This window comes from Callorhinchus milii, unplaced genomic scaffold (assembly GCF_018977255.1).
Source record: "Callorhinchus milii isolate IMCB2004 unplaced genomic scaffold, IMCB_Cmil_1.0 Scaffold4, whole genome shotgun sequence".
NCBI classification, from domain to species: domain Eukaryota; kingdom Metazoa; phylum Chordata; class Chondrichthyes; order Chimaeriformes; family Callorhinchidae; genus Callorhinchus; species Callorhinchus milii.
The window spans coordinates 33,499,410-33,519,825 of NW_024704745.1; the positions used below are offsets into that span (position 1 = coordinate 33,499,410).

The window sequence follows — 20,416 nt, forward strand, 5'->3', positions numbered from 1 at the left end:
CGCCCCCATATCCCTGCCATGACCCATTCTGCCTTCACCTACCTCCGCACCATTGCCTGACTCCGCCACTGCCTCATCCCTCAGGCTGCTGAAACCCTCATACACGGATTCGTTACCTCAAGGCTCAACTACAGAAACTCCCTCCTTGGCTTCCCCATCTCTTCCCTCCATAGAATTCAAAATCCTTGTCCTCACTTTCAAGGTTCTCCATGGCCTTGCCCCCTCCTACCTCTCTGACTTGCTAACCCCCTGTCAACCTGTCCAGTCCCTCCATTCAGAAGGCTCTGGCTTGCTCCATGTCTCGCGCCTGACCAGCCCTACAATTGGCAGCCAGGCTTTCAACCTCTCTGCTCCCAGCCTTTGGAACTCCATCCCACAAGCCTTTTCCCTCATTCCCTCCCTTGCCTCCTTCAAGGTACGACTCAAGACCCTACTTTTAGACTATGCCATCAGCTGCCCTCCTACCTCTCTGCCCTCCCTCATCTCAACCCTGCCCCTGCACACTCAGGACCAGATCCCTGACTGTTCAGCACCTTGGGACGCTATCCCAACATGAAAGGCGCTTTGTTATTGTTTTGCTGCTAAGTAAATGTAAGTGCACCCAATACTTTCTGAAATTAGGTAAGCAGGTTGCGTCCCTCCACAGAGAGAGAGTGCATTCCATTCCAACGTCTATCTATGGGATTTCCATGTGTAGGTGAGATGCATGGAGTTCTCAGTTTGGTTTGGATACTCTTAAGCATGGTGATGGTTCTCACATGTGTCAGACGTCTGGTTGACCCCCCAAAAAACATTTTAAAACAAAAATATTTTCAGCCTTATAAAATGTGCAATTGGGAGTGAATGTAATGGGAGTTAAGCACAGATGACCTGTTTTTAATCTTGCAGACTTAAAAATAGAACGTATGGTCTAGTGCTCTCTCGGAGGCACATTAATCCACTGGGCCATCAGAGAGAGGGGTGGTGGGGGGGCGCTTTTTAAGATGAATGTCCATGTCAAATGATCGTGGGTTCCTCTCCTGGACTGTTTCTTTAATTTAAGAGGCCATTGTGTTTGTTTAGTGAATTGAATTTTGTGGATACTTGGTACCTTTCAAAGAATAAGACTGTTCCTGCTGAACTAACTCAATGTCTTTCTACCAGTTTACGAGGCAGTTGGGGGTGTTGCCCAGCTGGCAGTTTGGAGATGTCTTCGGAATGGATCCTGAGCTTCTGAGTATGGTGCCAAGACCCGTCTGTTCAATTCTTCTGCTTTTCCCTGTTACAGAAAAGGTAGAATTTTTCTTATTCCATTCAGCTATTGCTAGCATCTTCTGTAAATAAAGCATGATGAGCATGGCGCTGTGAGGTGAGGGCTTTATAGAGACTTATCCCCCAGGATTCCTTTCAAGATATAGGTTTTACTTTTTTTTCTTTAAAAGTACAGTATTCTATTTTAAAGCAATATCTTGTGTTTGTACTAGTTTACTTTCTATGTTCTTTCCTCGGGTGTTAACTCTTACTGCGGTACAGGTTGGGTTTAGCTTTTAGCAATACTGTGCAATGAAGTCCTGTAATAAACTAATCCAAATGGCATACATGGTCACATCATACTTCAGCTCTAGTCCTATAATGGAACTAATGGTTGTCACTGGCGCCATGTATGTTGATGGCAGGTGAATTTGTTTTACAACAACAACAAGATTGCATTTATAGAGCAGAGCGCCTTTCACGTCGGGAGGACGTCCCAAGGCGCTGTACAGTTGGGTCAGGTGTGTATATGGGTGACTCAAAATTTATATAATGATATCATCACTAGTTGCTGTCAGGGTGGAATCAGGAGAAGCAACAAAGTAAATTTAGCAAAGCTTCTCTCTGTGGCCAAGTGGATAAAGATGGAAGTCAAAGAAGATCCCAGGCACACGATAAATGTAACAGATTCAACAAGAGCTCCCTGGTTATAGGAACCTCCATTGTTATTTCTGCGCCCAGAGCTAAACATGATGTTTCTCCCCTTCGGGACTTTCCCAATTGACCATTTATCATGTTTCAGCTGAGAATGTATGTGTCAGCAGGCTATTTGGCTGAGGAAGGCATCACAGCTGAGCCCAATATACACAACACACACCTTCTAGGTAAATATAGATCAGGAGCTGGCTTTTTTCTTTCTCTCTCCCCACCTCCCCCAAAGCTAGGCAGATTATACCAATTGTAGTATCCATACTGATCTGAGGTTTCTATACTTTCACCAATTAAACTCACTGATCTAAAGTGGAACGATGACTCAAAACCTATTTAACATTCAGTAACCTATGTGTGTAAACAAGTTTGCGTTCCTGTTTCGTTGACTGTACCGACACGAATTGTTTTTAATTCATTTGGAAAATGATATGGTACTTGACAGACATCGGTGGTTGAATCCAGAAATAAGCCTTAAAATGTTATGTTCAAAATAGCTAGTACTTAAGATATCCAACGTAAGAATTCATGAAGGAGTGGAGAAATTATAGATTTGGCATTCTCTTTGTACTGTGGAATATTTAAACTTGTGGTAATGTCATTGAGGAATGGGCTAGATGCTGCATGTGTCTGTTTTGAGTATGTCGGGCTGCTTTGCATCAACGTAGAAAGTTAAAACTCTTGATGTGCCTGGAATCTATAGTATCAACTTGGTACCGATACTTTAATTCGATTAAGAATTTTCATAATATTTCTTTCGCTTGAGGAAAAAAATTGTTATTACAAATTGATAGAGGCCTTTAATGTTAATAGCATGAATTTTATATTCAGATTGGCAGCAATATTAACGTTTCTTTTTAGTAGAATATTAAATTGATTGCTTCAGAGGTTTAATATCCTGCAAACCCTGAGCTTCTTTTTCTATCAGTTGAACATGTCTCAAGTCTGTAAACACGTTGTCTTGTCTACAGTCATCAAAAGGATAAAGTCCATCACAAAATTGTGTTTGAGATGATAAAAGCAAACTGATGAATAATTGTCAAGGCATTTACAAAGTGATACAGTCATTTGTTTCTCCTGAGTTCACCACTCCCTAAATAGAGTTATCAAAGTAACCTCTATGATTGTTTTGCTACAACGATTGTGAAACAAGGGATGAAAAATCCTGAAAGGGAAAAAGTCTCAGTTGCTTTAATAGATGTGGGATAATACAGATCTTTTGCAGTTGTTACTGAGATCTTTTACAATGATAATGACAAAGGGCCATAGTTATAAGACAATTGTGAGAATTTAGGAGAATTTTTTTTCATACAGAGAGTTGTTAGGATATGGAATGCCCTGTCAATAAGCATTGTCTGACAAAGCTTCTCAATGTCCAGCTAAGACCATCCTACCCATTAGGCTTTGGTTGCAGGATTAATGGCAGCTGAGTGGGAAGAATCCCTGCTCCGCCTACTCCACGCTTGCTGGTCTTTCATAAAAGTACATTGGAGTACTGTGAACCGAGCTGTCTCAGGAACCGGACCAAGACCCCACACACCTGGTTGAGTCAATCACTTTTGCCACATTGTGTGGAATGAATGGAAAAAATGTGGTCTGTCTGTGCAAATGTTAACATGCCTGTGGCATTTTAACTAGGAGGATGTGACCAGCAGGTGTTTTGACAGAGACCTAAGGGTCTAAAAGATAAATTGCAGAATAAATACCCCAAAGCAATTATTGCATATTAAGAAGTTTTTCACTGAGGAAACTATTTCTTCTATTCCTGAGTAAATCCATATTTTTCAGGATTAAACATTGCATTCTTTAACAAGCGTTCCCCCATCCTTCATTTCCAATCAGATTAGCTCTTTGCATACACTGCATTTAAAAAGAAAAAAGATTGACAAATGCTCCATGTGTGATGTTGCATATGTGATGCTGCTTCCTTCAACAACGATTTGCATTTATATAGTGCCCTTCACATGGGAGTGCTTAACAGTGGTGGAGGTTCAGCTTCAATTCTGCTTTCATGACAATAAATTCAGCATTATCAAAAGATGGCAAGAGATTGATCACATTTGATGTGATACATGTGTTCCGTATCGTTGAACTGCATTCACCAGGAACTCCCAAGATCTGAATTGGCTGTTCTGTCCACATCAACACATGTTTTGTGAATGGAACTTTCTGGTTCACCTCTTTTCATTTTTAGTTAAATAAGCAAAGCTGCTAAATTCAGCCTTAGCTAGATATTACTAGATAGAAAATGTGCCTGGTAGCAAACTCTTGAATTGCTGCTGGTTGAATCAACAAGGTTTTGTTTGATAAGCTGCATTGAAGAGAAAAGCAATATTGGCCCATATATGAGAGTGCGTACACCCATCACATGCTTTAGAATCTGAGTTTCTGACTATATGAGTCATAGTCAGTTGATACTGTGACCTGTTTCACATTAACTCTCCCTGGATGATCCACAAGTGCCTATCCTTGTAAAACAACAAGATTGATAATCTCAAGGGCAGGGCAGGAAAAAACGACTCAAATCTTTGGGACTACAGACAGCAATAACAGTAAATTAATAACAGAAGGCCCAGATAGATAAGAGAATCCAAATGTTTTGCTGTGTGCCCTGTCACAATAGGTGCATTAGGCACCATAGTATGTAATTCGGTCCATAACTCTGTCTGTCCAGCACCTTGGAACGTCCTCCTGATGTGAAAGGCGCTATACAAATGCAATTTTGTTGTTGTTGTAATGGTACCTCAGTGGATACAAGAGATCCACATCTGGGCAAGCTGTCATATAGCTAATGACTTTGCAAGTTCTGAGCTTGTGGGTGACAATTTTAGCCAAACTCAAAGAACCAAGTCATCTAAACTCCAGATCTTATTGGGTAACCAAGACACAGATGGGGATTGGTATAACCCCTCAAAATAGTGAAAGCAGGACTGCATTCTCGGGTATTGCACATTTGTACAGAATGTGAACTTGTCACTGGGCTTGAAATCTCACAGAACCCTCCAGTTCAAGTTCCCAGAGATTTTAGAAAAAGCGCCCAAGTGCATTGTGACCTATTAAGAAACTTGTCCTCTCTCGATGACAGAAGCTGTTATTGAGAGATGAAATGGATTATATGGATTTGAGTTTGGGGGCTGTTTGTGTGGAAATAAAGTCTGATGGTGGAAATCTAACAGTTGCCTGTGAATGAAAACTTACAGCTGACCAGTTTCCTTTAAGGGTAAAACCAGAATGCCTAAAGATTCAATGCATTTCTGAGGCACAGAACAATGTATCCATCTCTTTCAGACTGCAATGACTAAAGCAGGAGAAGCTGTTAATGTGTCCAGCTGTTACTGAGAACAGAGGCACCACAGGTTTGCAGGGTTATGGGGAGAAAGCTGGTGAGTGGGGTTAATAAAAGTCAGTTGCTCTGTCAAAGAGCCGGCACCGACTCGATGGGCCGAATGGCCTCCTTCTGTGCCGTAACATTCTATGATATGATTTAACCCTCCGCTTTTAGTTGAGCACCAGACCATTCCCGGAGCTGAGCTGAACCCTCCTCTGACTTGACTAGATTTGTGGAATTGGACCTTTTTTCAGAGTTCTAGTATATTCCCAGGTTTAAAATAGAATTGACATTCTAGCCAAGTGCCTTGAGCTTACCAAACTGGGAGGTTGTTCTATAATAATAATGGCTGTATGCTTTAGAAATAGCTCAGTTTTATATTGTGGGACAGTTTCTCCAGGAGCTGCTTTCATACACAAAGGTTTTACTGTAGCATTTCCTTAGCTTATGGCAGTTGGGTTGTGGATTGGTCCATATGGCGCAGTGATAGTATAATTTCTTTGCTGCACTGAAATGGAATGTTGGAAACGCTTCAAAGGTCAAATTCCCAACTCTTTCAGCACCAATGCAAATGCAGAATAAGTTGCCTGAGATAAGTGTTGCTGTATCTTTCTACCTGACTGCAGTCTAATTTGTTTTCAGAATTTTAGGGTTTTGTAGAAGGTTCAACAATAGAGTCTTACGGTTCAGTTGATATTTTCTGACCAGAGATGCATACATAGAATTGCAATGAATTATATAGATTGTAGAACAGTGACACAGCCCTTTTGGTCCAACTAATCCACGTGAACCTCCACCTCTCCTTATATCTCTTATCCCACTCTCATACTACTCTCTCCCTCATGTTTGCACAGAGGAAAACTGACTTGGTTGTTTTGCTGTTACACTATTCTAACTAATAAAATAGAAAAGATGAACTTGTGTGGTTACTGATTTAATTCAAAGTAAGTGCAGTAAGAAGTGGAGCCAATTTAGAACAGAAACCATGAAGAAGTTGAGAGTCATATCAATCTAGAGAATGTTAACATTGAAATGTGGTTCACATTATACCCACCATCCAACTGGTCAATGCTGAAGCCCATGCTTATCAGATGTTGAACGACCAACTATCCTCCGGGTGGGGAGGTAAAATTTCAATCAATTTTAAGCTTTGACTTTAATGTAATCTCCCCAACATTTTTAAGAAGGCCCCCATATCCAAGTGCACTGACTGAAGTGGCTATATGTTAATTATATTCAAATCCAGTCCCTTGGGACGTCCTCCCGATGTGAAAAGCATTATATAAGTGCAATTCGTTGTTTTGCATTACTACTTTTACAAAAAGGCTTCAAAGTGGGAACCCACCTTCTTAATGTAATTGATCATAATGTTTTAAAGTAAATCTCTAATAAATTTTAAAAAGCTAGTCTATTTTAGCTGGTGTGTTGGCTAACCCTGCTCTAACTTTTTTTGTGATAGTAAATAAGCCTTGTACTAATTTGGTTAATATTGTAACCTGCAAGTGAGCAATCGTGCTGTGTTTTGTATTGTGGAAGTAGTTCTGTTAATGTCTGATCTCCAACCAGTGCTGTTGAATCTGCCCCTTTACACTGTAGAGGAAAACTTTTCATTTGTTAAGGATGGGCTATCCTGGCCAGAAATTGCAAAACTATATGCCTGGTCTTGCATGCAGAAAATTGCCGAGCACACCCTAAGAAAGGCATTGTTTACACTGCTGTTGTCACTGCTCCTGCTTCAGCAGTACTAAGAAAGCTTTTGGGAACTTCAGAGACATAATTGCTGCCTAAATTTGCACTTGTGTTGGTCATGAAGTCGGGGCTGGTGCTGGCAGCAATATTGCAGTGCAAATGTGCCAATGTAGGAAGCTCTGCTTTTTGACAAGTAATTATTCAGTTTGAATTGTACTTTTATTTACAAAAATAATTGCATCTTGCTGATCTTTCCTGAAATTAATCCCGAGGAGTAAATTAAAAGGGATCAGAATGTTGCAACAATGCTCAACTCTAACAACAACTCACATAGGATAACGTCCCTGAGTGCTTCACAGTGGCGGAGTCTGCCACCGAACCCATGGGGAGTAGGAAAGGGGAGGTGACCGTAAGCATGATCAAAAATGAAGCTGTTTATGCGGTATTTGAAGGTAGGGAGGAAGGGGGCAAGGCAAATGGATTGAAGGAGAGTTTCGGGGCATGGTCATTTAAGGCACGGCCACTGATGGTGGAAAGGATGAGGGACAAACAGGAGGCCAGAGACAACCGAGTGGAGACAGCGGATGGTAGAGTACAGGGTAAACAGATTGGATAGGTAGAGAGATACGAGGGCATGAAGAGATTTGAAAACGAGTGAGAGGATCTTGAAATAGGTCCGTTCGGTAGTTGGGAGCCAGTGGAGCCTGGCAAGGACTGGTTTGATGGGGATACAGAGTTTTTTGCAGGTGAGTATCCGGGCAGCAGAGTTTAGAATTAATTGAATTTTGTGTACGGTGGAGGTGGGGAGACCAACGAGGAAGGCATTGGTGTAGTCCAGCCGGGAAGTGACGAAGGTATGGATGAGGGTTTCAGCTGCGTTGGTTAACATTCTGTAGATTGATATGACTCAACTTCTTCATGGTTTCTGCTGTAAATCAGTCCCATTTCTTCTTATTGCACTTAAATTAGTAACCTCAGAGTAATTAGTAATCTTTTTTAACTACAGTAAGACTTGCATAAATCTTATATTTATAAATCGTATAATCAACGAAGTGGTACATTCACGCGAGTTATTCAGTTTCCTACCAAAACCACTTATATTTGCACTACTCGTATTAATCACCTATTAACTCGTAACGATGCTCCCCTACCCTTCATTACTCCTGCACTTACCAACAGCAATGAATTGCAGGAAATGACATCCTAATCCGTCAACGTATGAGTACTTACCGACTGGCTGCATTGAATCGAGCGAAACAAGGTCTTGATCCATCGACATATGCATAGAAGAACTTAATTTCCCGCAATTCAATGTGATCCTAATACTTGACGGTAAGTGCACATGCGGTGACGGGTCAAGACGCATCGAATTGCTGGAAATATACTTTTGACCTGTCACCGAATGAGCACTTACCAGCTGCATTGAATTATGCATGCGCAGTGTAGATTATTGATCAAATCAGATTTTATTCAACTTATAGTTTGTCTGTAACTCAGACTTCACGTAAGTCATATTGAAGTTATGGGAGGGGGTATTGAGAGGGTATAAGGAGGGGTGGAGGTTCATGTAGATTAGTTCTGTAGTCTGCATAATTCAATGTGATTCAACGTAATGTATCTTTGATCAGAGCAACCTGCCTGTACGTGAATTGTGTTAGAGGTGTCACTTTATGTTTAGCCCTCATGCCTGTGCCTCAGGCAGTTGAAAGTATTTGATTTTTTTTGTTCAGAGATCCTCATAGTCAGGGGAGTTTCTTGTCTGCAGTATGATTTGGATAAATAAAGCTGAGTTGGACAAGGAATGTGCACTTTGTTAGAAGCTGCTACCAAAGCTGCTTGCTGCTGTTGCCTCTTTTCATAAATTAACTCGAACAATTTCTCTGTTCGTGGGAACCAGTTAGGTGGAGCTGACTTGCTGATAATACAAGGGAGATAATTTGAAGGCAATTATTACAATATTTCTCATGCACACCTTTAATAAACACAAGCACTCCTAAATGTTTGGTTGAAAAAGCACTTGCCAATATTTTGACGAATTTTGTGGCAATCCATTATGTTAGCTTGGTGGAGCGTGTCGAACTCCATTTGACTGGGAGGCTCCATTTGGTCCCATTCGCTCTGGGACACTACCCTGTGTGAGGTGCGCTATGTAAATGCAAATTGTTGTTGGGTGAACATTGATATGTGAGAACCGGTACCCAATTTTGAAGAGAGGATAGAACAGGGAATTGAGGAGAGTCTTTGGCTCCAGTGGATGAATTAGCACCAGTTTATGTTCTATGGCCAAAAGGTCCTCCTAACTGTAATTTCCATGATACTTTATTGAACAGAGTAGCTGATGTAAAAGCAAAAGTTGCAGCTGTGTGCAAGCTTTGCGTTTTGTGTGTGTGTTCTCATAGCTTCTGGGTAAAGATCTTTGTGGAACTCATGCTGCTGCAGCTCCCAAATTAGACATTAATGCTGTTGGATATTCTGTGAGGGCAGAGAAAGACACAAACTAATACCTTTCTTTCCACAATTGTATGCAAAAATGTTCTTGTGCCATTAAAGGTTTTTATCAAAGCAGCAGGTCATAGAAAATGTTCGGCATCTCAAATAGACTTGTGAAACTGCTGTTATGGTATCTCGTGTCTTGTTTTTTAGTATGGAACCTTCAGACAAGAAGAGGAAAGTAAAATAAAATCCATGGGGCAAGAGGTCAGTCCGCAAGTTTATTTCATGAAGCAAACGATCAGCAACGCCTGTGGCACTGTCGGCCTTATACATGCACTGGCTAATAACCAAGATAAACTGGAATTTGGTAAGTAATTGTATAATTTTACAGAGAAAAGGGTCAAAAAAAACTAATGCCTTTCAACACCCTAAATACAAGTTTTATATTTCAATAAGGTACCTGAATTGCAATCTGCACTGAACTTGTTCAAAAAAAGTATTTCTCTTCTATTCTAAACTTCTGTTCATCTTGAAAGCAGCCTAGTAAAAAATCCCTTCATGTGCATGGGGCAATTTGGATCATGTCAATGATGAATCATTTTCATGCTGTGCCATTCAAGGTCTTGGTCACATTTTCAATAATTCCTTTATTAAATAGGCTGGGTGAATGATGGCAAATATTCTAGCTCATTTCTTTTTCTTTTTGTTAGAAGATACAGAAGGTGACGCTTGTAAAATTATTTACAGAAGAATCTGATCTTGGGAATCTCTAAATACTATATGTGTCTAATTGGGTGTGAAAGTGTATATAAAACAGCTTTAGAAAATTCTGAATGGCTGAGATGTTCCATTAAATAAGCTGTTGAAGGCATTGCGTCTGCCTGCCCGAAGCGTACTGCCTTAGTGCAGCCTCCCTAGCTCTTTAGAAGTAGTGTGAAAATTACCCCAGAGAGCTAGCTGTAAGTGAATACATTTGGTGAAAAGGAACTGGATGAGTATTTTCCATCCGAGTGAATGCTTTCAGTGTCCGGAACTGCTTATTATGATGAGGGCTTCTCAAGCAGAGCAAGGTCACTGTGGAAACTGGATTGTGGGAATTAATTTTGAGGTGCTCTTGGGTCATGTGAACAGTATTCTATTCTATATGCCCAATACAAAAGCTTATTGATTGGTAAATAAAGAAATGCAGCTAAGCCCATTGATAGTAAAAACTGCTTTTACATTACCAGTTTGTTCGCAGAAGCTAATCTGCCCCTTCCAGTAACCTGTAATAAAAGCATCTGAATTTCCTGGTACTGATTTTCTCAGACCCTTTTTTAGAGTTAGATATTTGTCTTCATTTGAATATGGAAAAAAAAGTCAGCATATGATTGAAAGGATGTGTGACATTGTCACGTAAGTGTCACAGCAACATTGGACAGTCAGTGCCACCATTTAAGCATCACAGTGTTTAGGACCCATAATATAAAAGTCTTGGGATGTTGAGGTGTTAGATTGTGACCTTTAGTAGTGACAGAAGTGCTGATTCTGTCCATTGTCCTTTTACCTTTAGCTTGAGCTTGGCACTTGTGCCAAATAAACTTGTGACACAATTTGTAATTCTGGATTTAGCTTGCAGGCTGTTTGATAACCAGTTTAAATAGAACTTATTCTGAAATAGCCAAAGGCTGCTGGTATCTGGCTCCTGGGAACCAAAAGCAATATGGAGTATGGAAATGTCAATGTTAAATGTGTATTGCTAGCCTCTCAGGGTGAGCCAAAAATGTATGATGATTAGCGCACTTTGTGACACTGAGGTCTACCTTGCTTGTGTTTTGTTTGTATGCTTAACAAAGTATAAGAATGAATTATCAACATTAAGATGTGCAGCTCTAAATGATGATACACAATTGCATTTTTTTTGGCATAAATAAAACATAGGTTTTTGTAGTCACATTTATATATGAATATGAACAGTCACATCCAGGAGCAAATATGATAAGGCAAATTATTAACTCTACTGTTATCTCCTTCATTCACTTGATTTGTTCTTCATTGTGGTTAATAAGTGAATAAAGTTGCTGACCCAATATGGGGAAGGGTGTTGTAAGCATTCTCGATGATATAGTCCTGGAGTTTCGAATTCAAGATCCTCACCTACCAGGCCATTCACGGCCTTGCTCCCTCCTACCTCTCCGACCTACTATCCCCCTACTTACCTGCCCGTACCCTCCGTTCCTCTGGCTCCGGTCTGCTCCACATCCCCCGCCCCAACCGCCCTACCATCGGTGGCCGGGCCTTCAGCCTCTCAGCCTCTAGGCTCTGGAACTCTATCCCCAGTGCCTTCGCCGCCTCCTCCCTTTCCTCCTTCAAGGCCGGTCTCAAGACCTTTCTCTTTGACCCTGCCTTCAGCTCCCCTCTCGACTCTCTACCCCCTCCTCGCTCCCTCCCTTCCCTCGGCCTGACCATTTCCCCCTTGCTCGGGTCCTGACCCAACTGTCCAGCGCCTTGGGACATCCTCCCGAGGTGAAAGGCGCTGTATAAATGAAATCTTGTTGTTGTGCAAAATGTATATTTGCATCCAGTAGCTTGGTTGCTCGCTTGTTAATGTTAATTTATTTTCATAGCATTTAGAATGAGTTAACCATTTTCTTTGCATTTTTTAAAAACAGAAGCCAATTCTGCTATAAAACAGTTTCTGGATCGTTCAAGTGACATGACTCCTGAAGAAAAAGCAAAATATCTAGAAAAGGATGAGGTGACTTGCTTGTTTCATATTAAAAATATGTTGGTAGTGCTCAGTTGGTAGTACTTGCCTCTGAGTCAGAAGTTCATGGGTTCAAGTTCCACATTGGGACTTTGAACTCGGAGTCCAGTTTGATACTGCAATACATTGTTGGGGTTGTGCTGCATTGTTGGAGGTGTCTTTCTTCAGACGAGACATGATACCAAGGTCCTGTCTGCCTATTCAGGTGGATGTTAAAGATTCCAAGAACTATTCAAAAAGAGAAGGGAGTTTCTCCCGATGTCCTGACCAACAATCCCTCAAACAAAATTGGTCATTTACTTCATGGCTGTTCGTCGGACATTGCTATGTGCAAATTGGCTTCTGCGATAGCCAACAAAAATACATTCACTGCAACAGCAACTTGCATTGATACAGCATACTTCAAGCAGAGTAGTGTGCGGAGAGAGCTTGAAACTTTACACTATATTTTAGAGTATATCCTGCAAAATGCTTTGAGATGTCCTCCTGATGTGAACAGCACTATATCAACTATAATAATGATGATTATTATTACACATTACCTCTGTTGATGTAAAGTAAACTTTTGTTCAATGGAAAGCTATTATCCCAGTCAATAATTGAAATCTGCAAGCCAGAAGTCCAAAGCCACAGTTTGGACTTGAATGACATGGGCTTCATGATTGAGAACAGTGTTAGAGGAGGAGTGTGCTGCCTCCCATATTACTGGCATATTCCACGTGATGTGATAAAATGTTAAAATGTAGAGTTAAATTGGCCCTGTCGAATCCCTATTTTTATGTGTTAAGTGAAATGTTATGTACTTAATTTTCAGAGTATTCGTGTTACACATGAGTCCAGTGCTCAGGAAGGACAAACCGAGGTATGTTCAGTTTATCTGTAAAGTATGATACATTACCATATAAAGACTGTTTTTCAATTTATATATGTCATTCTACTCTAATCAGTTCTACCATTTATCCTATTAGATTTATCTGTCCACTGCATTTTTCCTCATTAAGATTGCTTGGTATTTATCTAGCTATTTAAGTGCCATTTCATTTCAATCATCAATGGCAGGTTTGACTTCATGGCATATGTGATCCAGCGTCATTTTGGACAAGGTGCACTGAGTTATTCGGGGAGCATAATTGATCTGGGCAGATTTGGATATGTTTTATGATCTTTGCAACTATTATACATAATTTTCTTCCCTATAAACGCTTAACTATGTTGATCAATATTTATATTTTTAATCTATTAATGAATACATTTCAAAGTTGGCTCTCATCAAGGAAAAGGTAGTTAGAAAAAAAAAGTAAAGAAAGTTTAAAAGCGCTAATTAATAGCTCAGTTTGTAAATCTACTGCTCAGTGTAAAAAGGAATCATTCAGACCAAGGCCAGAATTTGGTAATCTGAGATAAGCAGCACAAAGGCACGACAGTTTGCCTTATCACCCCTGAGCTCCTAATCACTATCTATGTCTTCTGCAGGAAAGTGTGTGGGTGTGTGTGACTCTGCTCGCGTGAAGGGTGCTATATAAATGCAGTTGCTGTTGGTAGGAGGAAACAACAAAATTACATTTATAGAGCGCCTTTCACATCAGGAGGACGTCCCAAAGCGCTGAACTTTGGTTCAGGTGTTGGGGCCCGAGTATGGGGGAGGGGTGGTGTAGGGGTGAGGGAAGGCAGAGAGGTGGGAGGGAGACCAAAGGCACGATCGAAGAGAAGGGTCTTGAGACCAGCCTTGAAGGAGGCAAGGGAGGAAGCGAGGCAAAGAGACCGTGGGATGGAGTTCCAGAGTGTGGGGGCAGAGAGGTTTTCTGAAAGCCCGGCCACTAATGATAGGTCGGGTCGGGCGGGAGACATGGAGCAGGCCGGAGCACGCTGAATGGAGGGAGCGGGCAGGTTGGTAGGGAGTCCTCAGGTCAGAGAGGTAGGAGGGGGCAAGGCCATGGATGGCCTTCAAGGTGAGAACTCGATCCTCTGGGGGATGGGGAGCCAGTGGAGTCGGTCGAGGGTGGGAGTGATTGGGTCACAGAGCCTGGTGCGTGAGAGTACACGAACTGCGGAGTTGTCAAGGGAAGAGTTGGGAAGGCCGATGAGGAGGGAGTTCCAGTAATCAAGCTTGAGGTGATGAATGCATGGGTTTCGGCAGCCTGAGGGCTGAGGCAATGGCGGAGTCACAACAACAACAAGATTCCATTTATAGAGCGCCTTTCACGTCAGGAGGACGTCCCAAGGCGCTGTACAGTTGGGTCGGGACCCGAGCAGGGGGGAAATGGTCAGGGTGAGGGGAGGGAAGGGAGGGAGCGAGGAGGGGGTAGAGAGTCGAGAGGGGAGCTGAAGGCACGGTCAAAGAGAAAGGTCTTGAGACCGGCCTTGAAGGAGGAAAGGGAGGAGGCGGCGAAGGCACTGGGGGATGGAGTTCCAAAGCCTAGGGGCTGAGAGGCTGAAGGCCCAGCCACCGATGGTAGGGCGGTTGGGGCGGGGGATGTGGAGCAGACCGGAGCCAGAGGAACGGAGGGTACGGGCAGGTAACTAGGGGGATAGTAGGTCAGAGAGGTAGGAGGGAGCAAGGCCGTGAATGGCCTTGTAGGTGAGGATGAGGATCTTGAATTCGATCCTCTGGGGGATGGGGAGCCAGTGGAGGCGAGCGAGGGTGGGAGTGATGTGGTCCCGAAGCCTGGTGCGGGACAGTACACGAGCTGCAGAGTTCTGAATGACCTGCAGCTTGTGGAGGGAGGTGCCGGGAAGGCCGGCGAGGAGAGAGTTCCCATAGTCCAGCCTTGAGGTGATAAAGGCGTGGACCAGAGTTTCAGCAGTGTGAGGGGTGAGGTAGTGCCGTAGTCTGGCGATATTCTGGAGGTGATGGAAGGCAGTGCCAGTTGTGGTGCGGTTATGAGGGAGAAAGGACAGCTCAGGGTCGAACAGAACCCCGAGGTTCCTGACTGACTTTGAGAGGTGGAGAGTGCAGCCTTGGATGCTGATGGTGTCAGAGCCTGAGGCGGTCTGTGGACCGTTAGGCCAGATTTGAAGCAGGTGTGTTCAGTGGAGGTGGGTGGTGAACCAGGGAGGAGCGAGAGTAGGAGACAGTACGGGAGGTGATGGGGGCAAGAGTATCGAGTGTGGAGGAGAGGGTGTTGTGGGGGAGGGTGAGAGGAGAAGAGGGGTCAGTGAGGTTGGAAGGCCAAAGGAAGAGGAGTTCAGAGTCAGGCAATGTTGTGGAGGTGGTGGTAGGCAGTGCCGGTCATGGCGCGGATGTGGGGATCCAACAAGATACCCAGGTTCTTGACTGGCTTAGTGAGGTTGAGTGTGCAGACGTGGAGGCTGATGCTGCCAGCGCCTGAGGTGCGGAAGTGCTGGCGCGAGCCAATCAGGAAGGCCTCGGTCTTGCTGACGTTGAGTTGGAGAAAGTTGGTCCTCGTCCTGGACTTAATGTCGGACAGGCAGTCGGTCAAGGCCTCAGTAGTCCTGGAATTCAGGGTGGAGGCAGAGAGATAGAATCATCCGCATACATGTGGAAATTTACCCCATGTCTGCGGATGGCGTCACCAAGGGGGAGCATGTAGAGGGTGAAGAGGAGGTGACCAAGGCAGAGCCCTGAGGAACACCGCACGAGACAGTGCAGGGGCTGGAGGAGAAGCTGTTTGCCGCAACGAAGTGGAGGCAATGTGAAAGGTAGGTCCTGAACCAGTCAAGGACAGAACCTTGAAGGTTTTGATGGGAGGAGAGGCAGTGGAGGAGGATTGAGTGGTCCACGGTGTCAAAGGCGGCGGAGAGGTCGAGGAGGCAGAGGGAGCCCTGGTCACACATGGTCAGGATGTTGTTTGTGACCTTGACCAGAGCAGTTTCTGTGCTTTGTGCAGCACGGAAACCCGATTGGAGGGGTTTATAGAGGGAGTGAAAGGAGGTAAGAGCGAAGCTGGGAGGCAATGGCTCTCTCAAGGACCTTGGATAGGGAGGGGAGATTTGAGATGGGCTGGTAGCTAGATAGCTGTGATGGGTCGAGGGAAGGTTTCATCAAGGTAGGGGTGACAGTGGCTGTTTTGAGGGGGAAGATGACAGGGAGAGGTTAATGGTGTCGGCGAGTAGTGGGGCAAGGAGGTGGAGCTGTGATTTAAGGAGAGGGGTAGGGATGGGGTCGAGGGAGCAGGTGGTGGACTTCATGAAGGTTACTGTGTTGAAGACAGAGGAGGGGGTGACAAGTTCAAAGGTGTGGAAGGAGGGATGGGTAATTGTCGGATAGGTAATTGTGTGGGGTGGGGGTAGGGAGGGGTTGGAAGTAGGGAGGGCAGTGGCAGCTGAGAAAATTCCCTCGATTTTGGACTCTAGGAAGTCCAGCATTTTCTCGCAGTGAGAGTCAGAGAAAAGTATCTGCGAGGCGTGTCGGGGAGGGCGGAGGAACCGGTTAGGAGTGGAGAACAGGAGCCTGGGATTGCCTTTCGCCTCCAGGATTAACCTATAATAGAAGGATGATTTGGCTGAGGCGAGAGCAGAGCGGTAGTTCTTAATGAGGTCCAGCCAGATGTGGAGGTGGACCGTTAGGCCGGATTTGAGCCAAGTGCATTCGGCAGCCCGCACCTGGCCCTTAAGCAAGCGGAGTGGCTGGTGAACCAGGTTCACCAGCCAATAATCATGCCTATATGTGCTTTCAGCAGAGGTGTATATTTTTAAGTTTTTGTATTGGACCATCATAAGACTACACTATCACATGCAATCTCGACCATTGGTGGGATAGAGTGGGAGCCCTAGCAAGATGGTAGATGTTATCCAACATGAAAGATTCTTTACAGGTACAAGTAGTTATTGTTGTTGAGAGAATAAACAGTGAAATGTTATTTCTGTTGCTGTTGAATTTGTATCGAGGAAGTATAAGCAACAACTTGAATTTAGATAGCACCCTTCACTCAGGGTAGTGGCTCTGAACGCATTAAGCATATACAATAACATATGCACAATGCAAAGATAACCACAAAAACAACTTGCGTCTATATAGCGCTCTTCACACAGGATGGCATCTTAGAGCACTGAACTACATAGTAACTGTAAATATTTAACTGTTAAGGATGCAGAGTTAAGAGTTCATTAGCATATTGTCCTATGCAAATAAGGCAATGTTATTACTTGATTTGAATATCAAAGTAATATGGGCTTTGTTTCCTATGAGATCGAATAAATTAAACTCTGTTGCTTGCTGGTATCTAATGAAATGATAATATGGGATGATTTCAATAATATTTTCATGATATATGGTCTACTTCTCATTTTTCAACTATTTTGGCCCATCATCACTGGCCAAGCTTTCAGCCTTTATGCCCCATTGTCTTGAACTTTCTCCCTACATCCCTTGGTCTCAACCCTTCACTCTCTCTTCAAAGAAAAATGTATCTCTTTGATCGCATCTTTGGTCAACGTCTTCAAATTACTCCTCACACTCTTTGGAAAAGATTTTTGTTCTATCCAGTATGATGTTAACTTGTAGATTGATTATGTTCATAACATCTGTTCACAATATAAATTGGGATTATGATGACTAGTTTTCTGTGATAAAATTTCTTTTTCAGACACCAAGCTTAGATGAGAAAGTAGACTTACATTTTATAACATTTGTAAACATTGATGGACACCTGTATGAACTAGGTAAGTGAATGATTAATAAATGGATGCTAGGTAAAATACTATAATGTTGCTTTATTTGCCAATCTAATTTAACCAAAACGGGTGTCAGCAGATAGCAATGTTGTGGGGCATGAGACATTGCAGTGGAAGCCAGAATCAGCCCATTCTCAGCATGCTGTTTGTAAGAATAATAAAAATCCTTGCATTTGATATAGTGCCTTATCACATCTTCGAGCCTTTCTAAGTGCTTTGCAGAATATACTGTAAAGTGAATTGACCGTATATGTGGACAAAATGCAGCAGCCAATCCCGCACAGAGGTCTCCCACAAACAGTCGTGGATTGAGTGACCAATTTATTATTTTTTTGAAGGAATTATTACCCCAGGGAAAAGTGATCCGCCAATCGACTAACAAGCAGATTCCTACTTACTGTTAAGTAAGCAGAGACATAAACAGAGATGTGTGGAGTCAGGAAACTTGCCCAACGTTTCGCCCTGACGGGAATCAAACCCAGGTCTCTCACTTGCGAGGCCAGTGCTCTAACCATTGAGCTACAGGACTCCATAACCCAATTGGAGGGGGTGGGGGGACTGCTTCCCTGGGTGAGATCAACCAGGTGATCCTTAACCTTCGATTCAGTGGGTCAGTTTCACTAGCCATTGAGTTTACCGACTAACCATTTTTAACATTCTGTCATTGTACATTCTGGAGTCCATACATAGTCTTTGACAGCCTTGATTTGAGGAGTTTCCAAATGGTAACTGATGTCTGGTTAAATGTTCTTTCAGAATTGTATAATAATGAAAAAGCCTAAATATTTTATGTATATGGAAATCTTCTCAACTTTACCAGCGATTTGAAAGCACACTTTTTTTATTTTCTAAAGAGTTAGGGATTATTATTATTCTCAAGGTATTTTGCCTGGATTATCTTCCTGCATGTTGGAAATGAGACAGTTAAATCTCTCCCAGATAGACCACTTTCTAAGTGTCTTTCTCTAAAGATTAAGCAATTGGAGAGGCACAAGCACATATATCTTTTAATTTTTTTTGTCAGTAAAATATTCCAGTCTAAACAAGACTTGAGAAAGACCAAAACACTTTTTGTGTGACCTCTTGATAAGGCGTTACTTTTTCATAGATGAATGACTCTACTGTTTTTCCCCTGTCCACGTGGTATGCTAAATGAGAAAATGAACAGTCCCAGACTAATTCTTTTGTAATAGTGAGTGAATGCCAAGTGACTAATATTTGTGGTGTTTATTAAATGATATGATAGATAATCACACCATCATAAGGCCGTCTGTGATTACCTGATCTGGGAGGTGGCTCCACTGCAAAGACTGCATTTTTTTATTCTGTGGTTGATTTAGCAGCTTGTATTCATGTGTCGGTTAATATGACTTGTACTGTCCTTGGAATGACATCCATTTTTATACGAAAAATTATTCCAAATGTTTTGTGTACCATCTCTTGAGTTTCCGTCTTGGGATGTCCTCCTGATGTGAAAGGCGCTATACAAATGTAATTTTGTATTCTATTGCCTCCAATATGTATTCTTCTGCCATTGATCAGGTTTTGTTTCAGTGTCCGTTGATAGCAATTTTGCCCCTGCTAGAAGGTCATGGATTCAAGGCTTATGTCAGAGCTCATTGTCTAGACTGACACACCAGCACAATGTTGAGAGGGCCGCTGCATTATCAGATAAGATGTTAAACTGATGTCTCGTCTGCCTGTTCTGGTGGATATTAAAGATTCCATGGCACCATTTGAAAAGAGAAGGGACAGTTTTTTCTCCAGTGTTCTGGCCAACAATCCCCCAGATAGAGAAAACAAAATGGACATTCACTTCATGATTCTCGCAGCAATGCATTGGGAGTGTCCCACTTCATGTGAGACACTACGATGTACAAAGTTTGTCTGTTTGCCTACACTGTCACTTCACCTTACTTTGAGATGTTTTGACCTGAAAAGGTGCTATACCAAACGCAAGGATTATTCTATATCTTTATGTGATGGCGTCTCTTATTCTGTTCGTCAACAGATTGAAACCCATTTCTGTGAGTCCAGAGGCTTAATATTCAAGTTTTGTGCTACCCAAAACAACTCTTGCTTCTTTTACTATTCTTTTTGGGTTGCAGAGACTTGACTATTTTTGTTCCCTGCTGTACGTTTCTTACAAATGCACTCATTTCTGAAGGTTAGATTTCTGAATTCAACCTCGAGTTATCTACTCCCTCTGCTCAGTATGTTCCTTGTCTTCTGCCCGGCCTGCTCCACCTTCTGCAGTCGTGTCTTCAACTTTTCTGCCCCACCTTTACGAACTTCATCTCACAGTCCCTTTGTAACACTCCCTCACTCCTTCAAGGCCTGTCTCAAGACCTGACACCTGGCTAAACAAGAGAATGGGGGATAAAACATCATAAAATTCTAATGTACAGTTTCAATAAGAAATTAGCATGATCCAGTGATTAACATTCTCAACAGTCAAAACATACACATTAATGTGGATAAACATCCTCTTTGAAACTTTGTTTTTAGAGTGCAGGTGAAACCACAAATATTGTTGCTCAGAACTAGATATAGCAGGATCTTCTGATGTATAGTATATATTAGAGCCTTCTGTAACTGTTGTACCTTTGAGCTGACTTGCTTTATAGCTTTCTGAACTCCATTATGTA

The 20,416-nt window shown here is 42.6% G+C and overlaps 1 protein-coding gene across 6 annotated transcripts in view; it reads left to right on the forward strand.

Moving 5' to 3' along the window:
• Window positions 1-20,416, forward strand: part of uchl3 (ubiquitin carboxyl-terminal esterase L3 (ubiquitin thiolesterase)) — a 30,427-nt gene that overhangs the window by 8,447 nt on the left and 1,564 nt on the right. For 5 of the 6 annotated variants that reach the window (XM_007890748.2, XM_007890749.2, XM_007890750.2 and 2 more), the window contains 5 exons: window positions 1,144-1,272; window positions 9,599-9,755; window positions 12,040-12,125; window positions 12,949-12,996; window positions 17,681-17,756. In XM_007890748.2, the coding sequence (XP_007888939.1) occupies window positions 1,144-1,272; window positions 9,599-9,755; window positions 12,040-12,125; window positions 12,949-12,996; window positions 17,681-17,756 (496 nt within the window). 6 annotated transcript variants of the gene reach the window in all.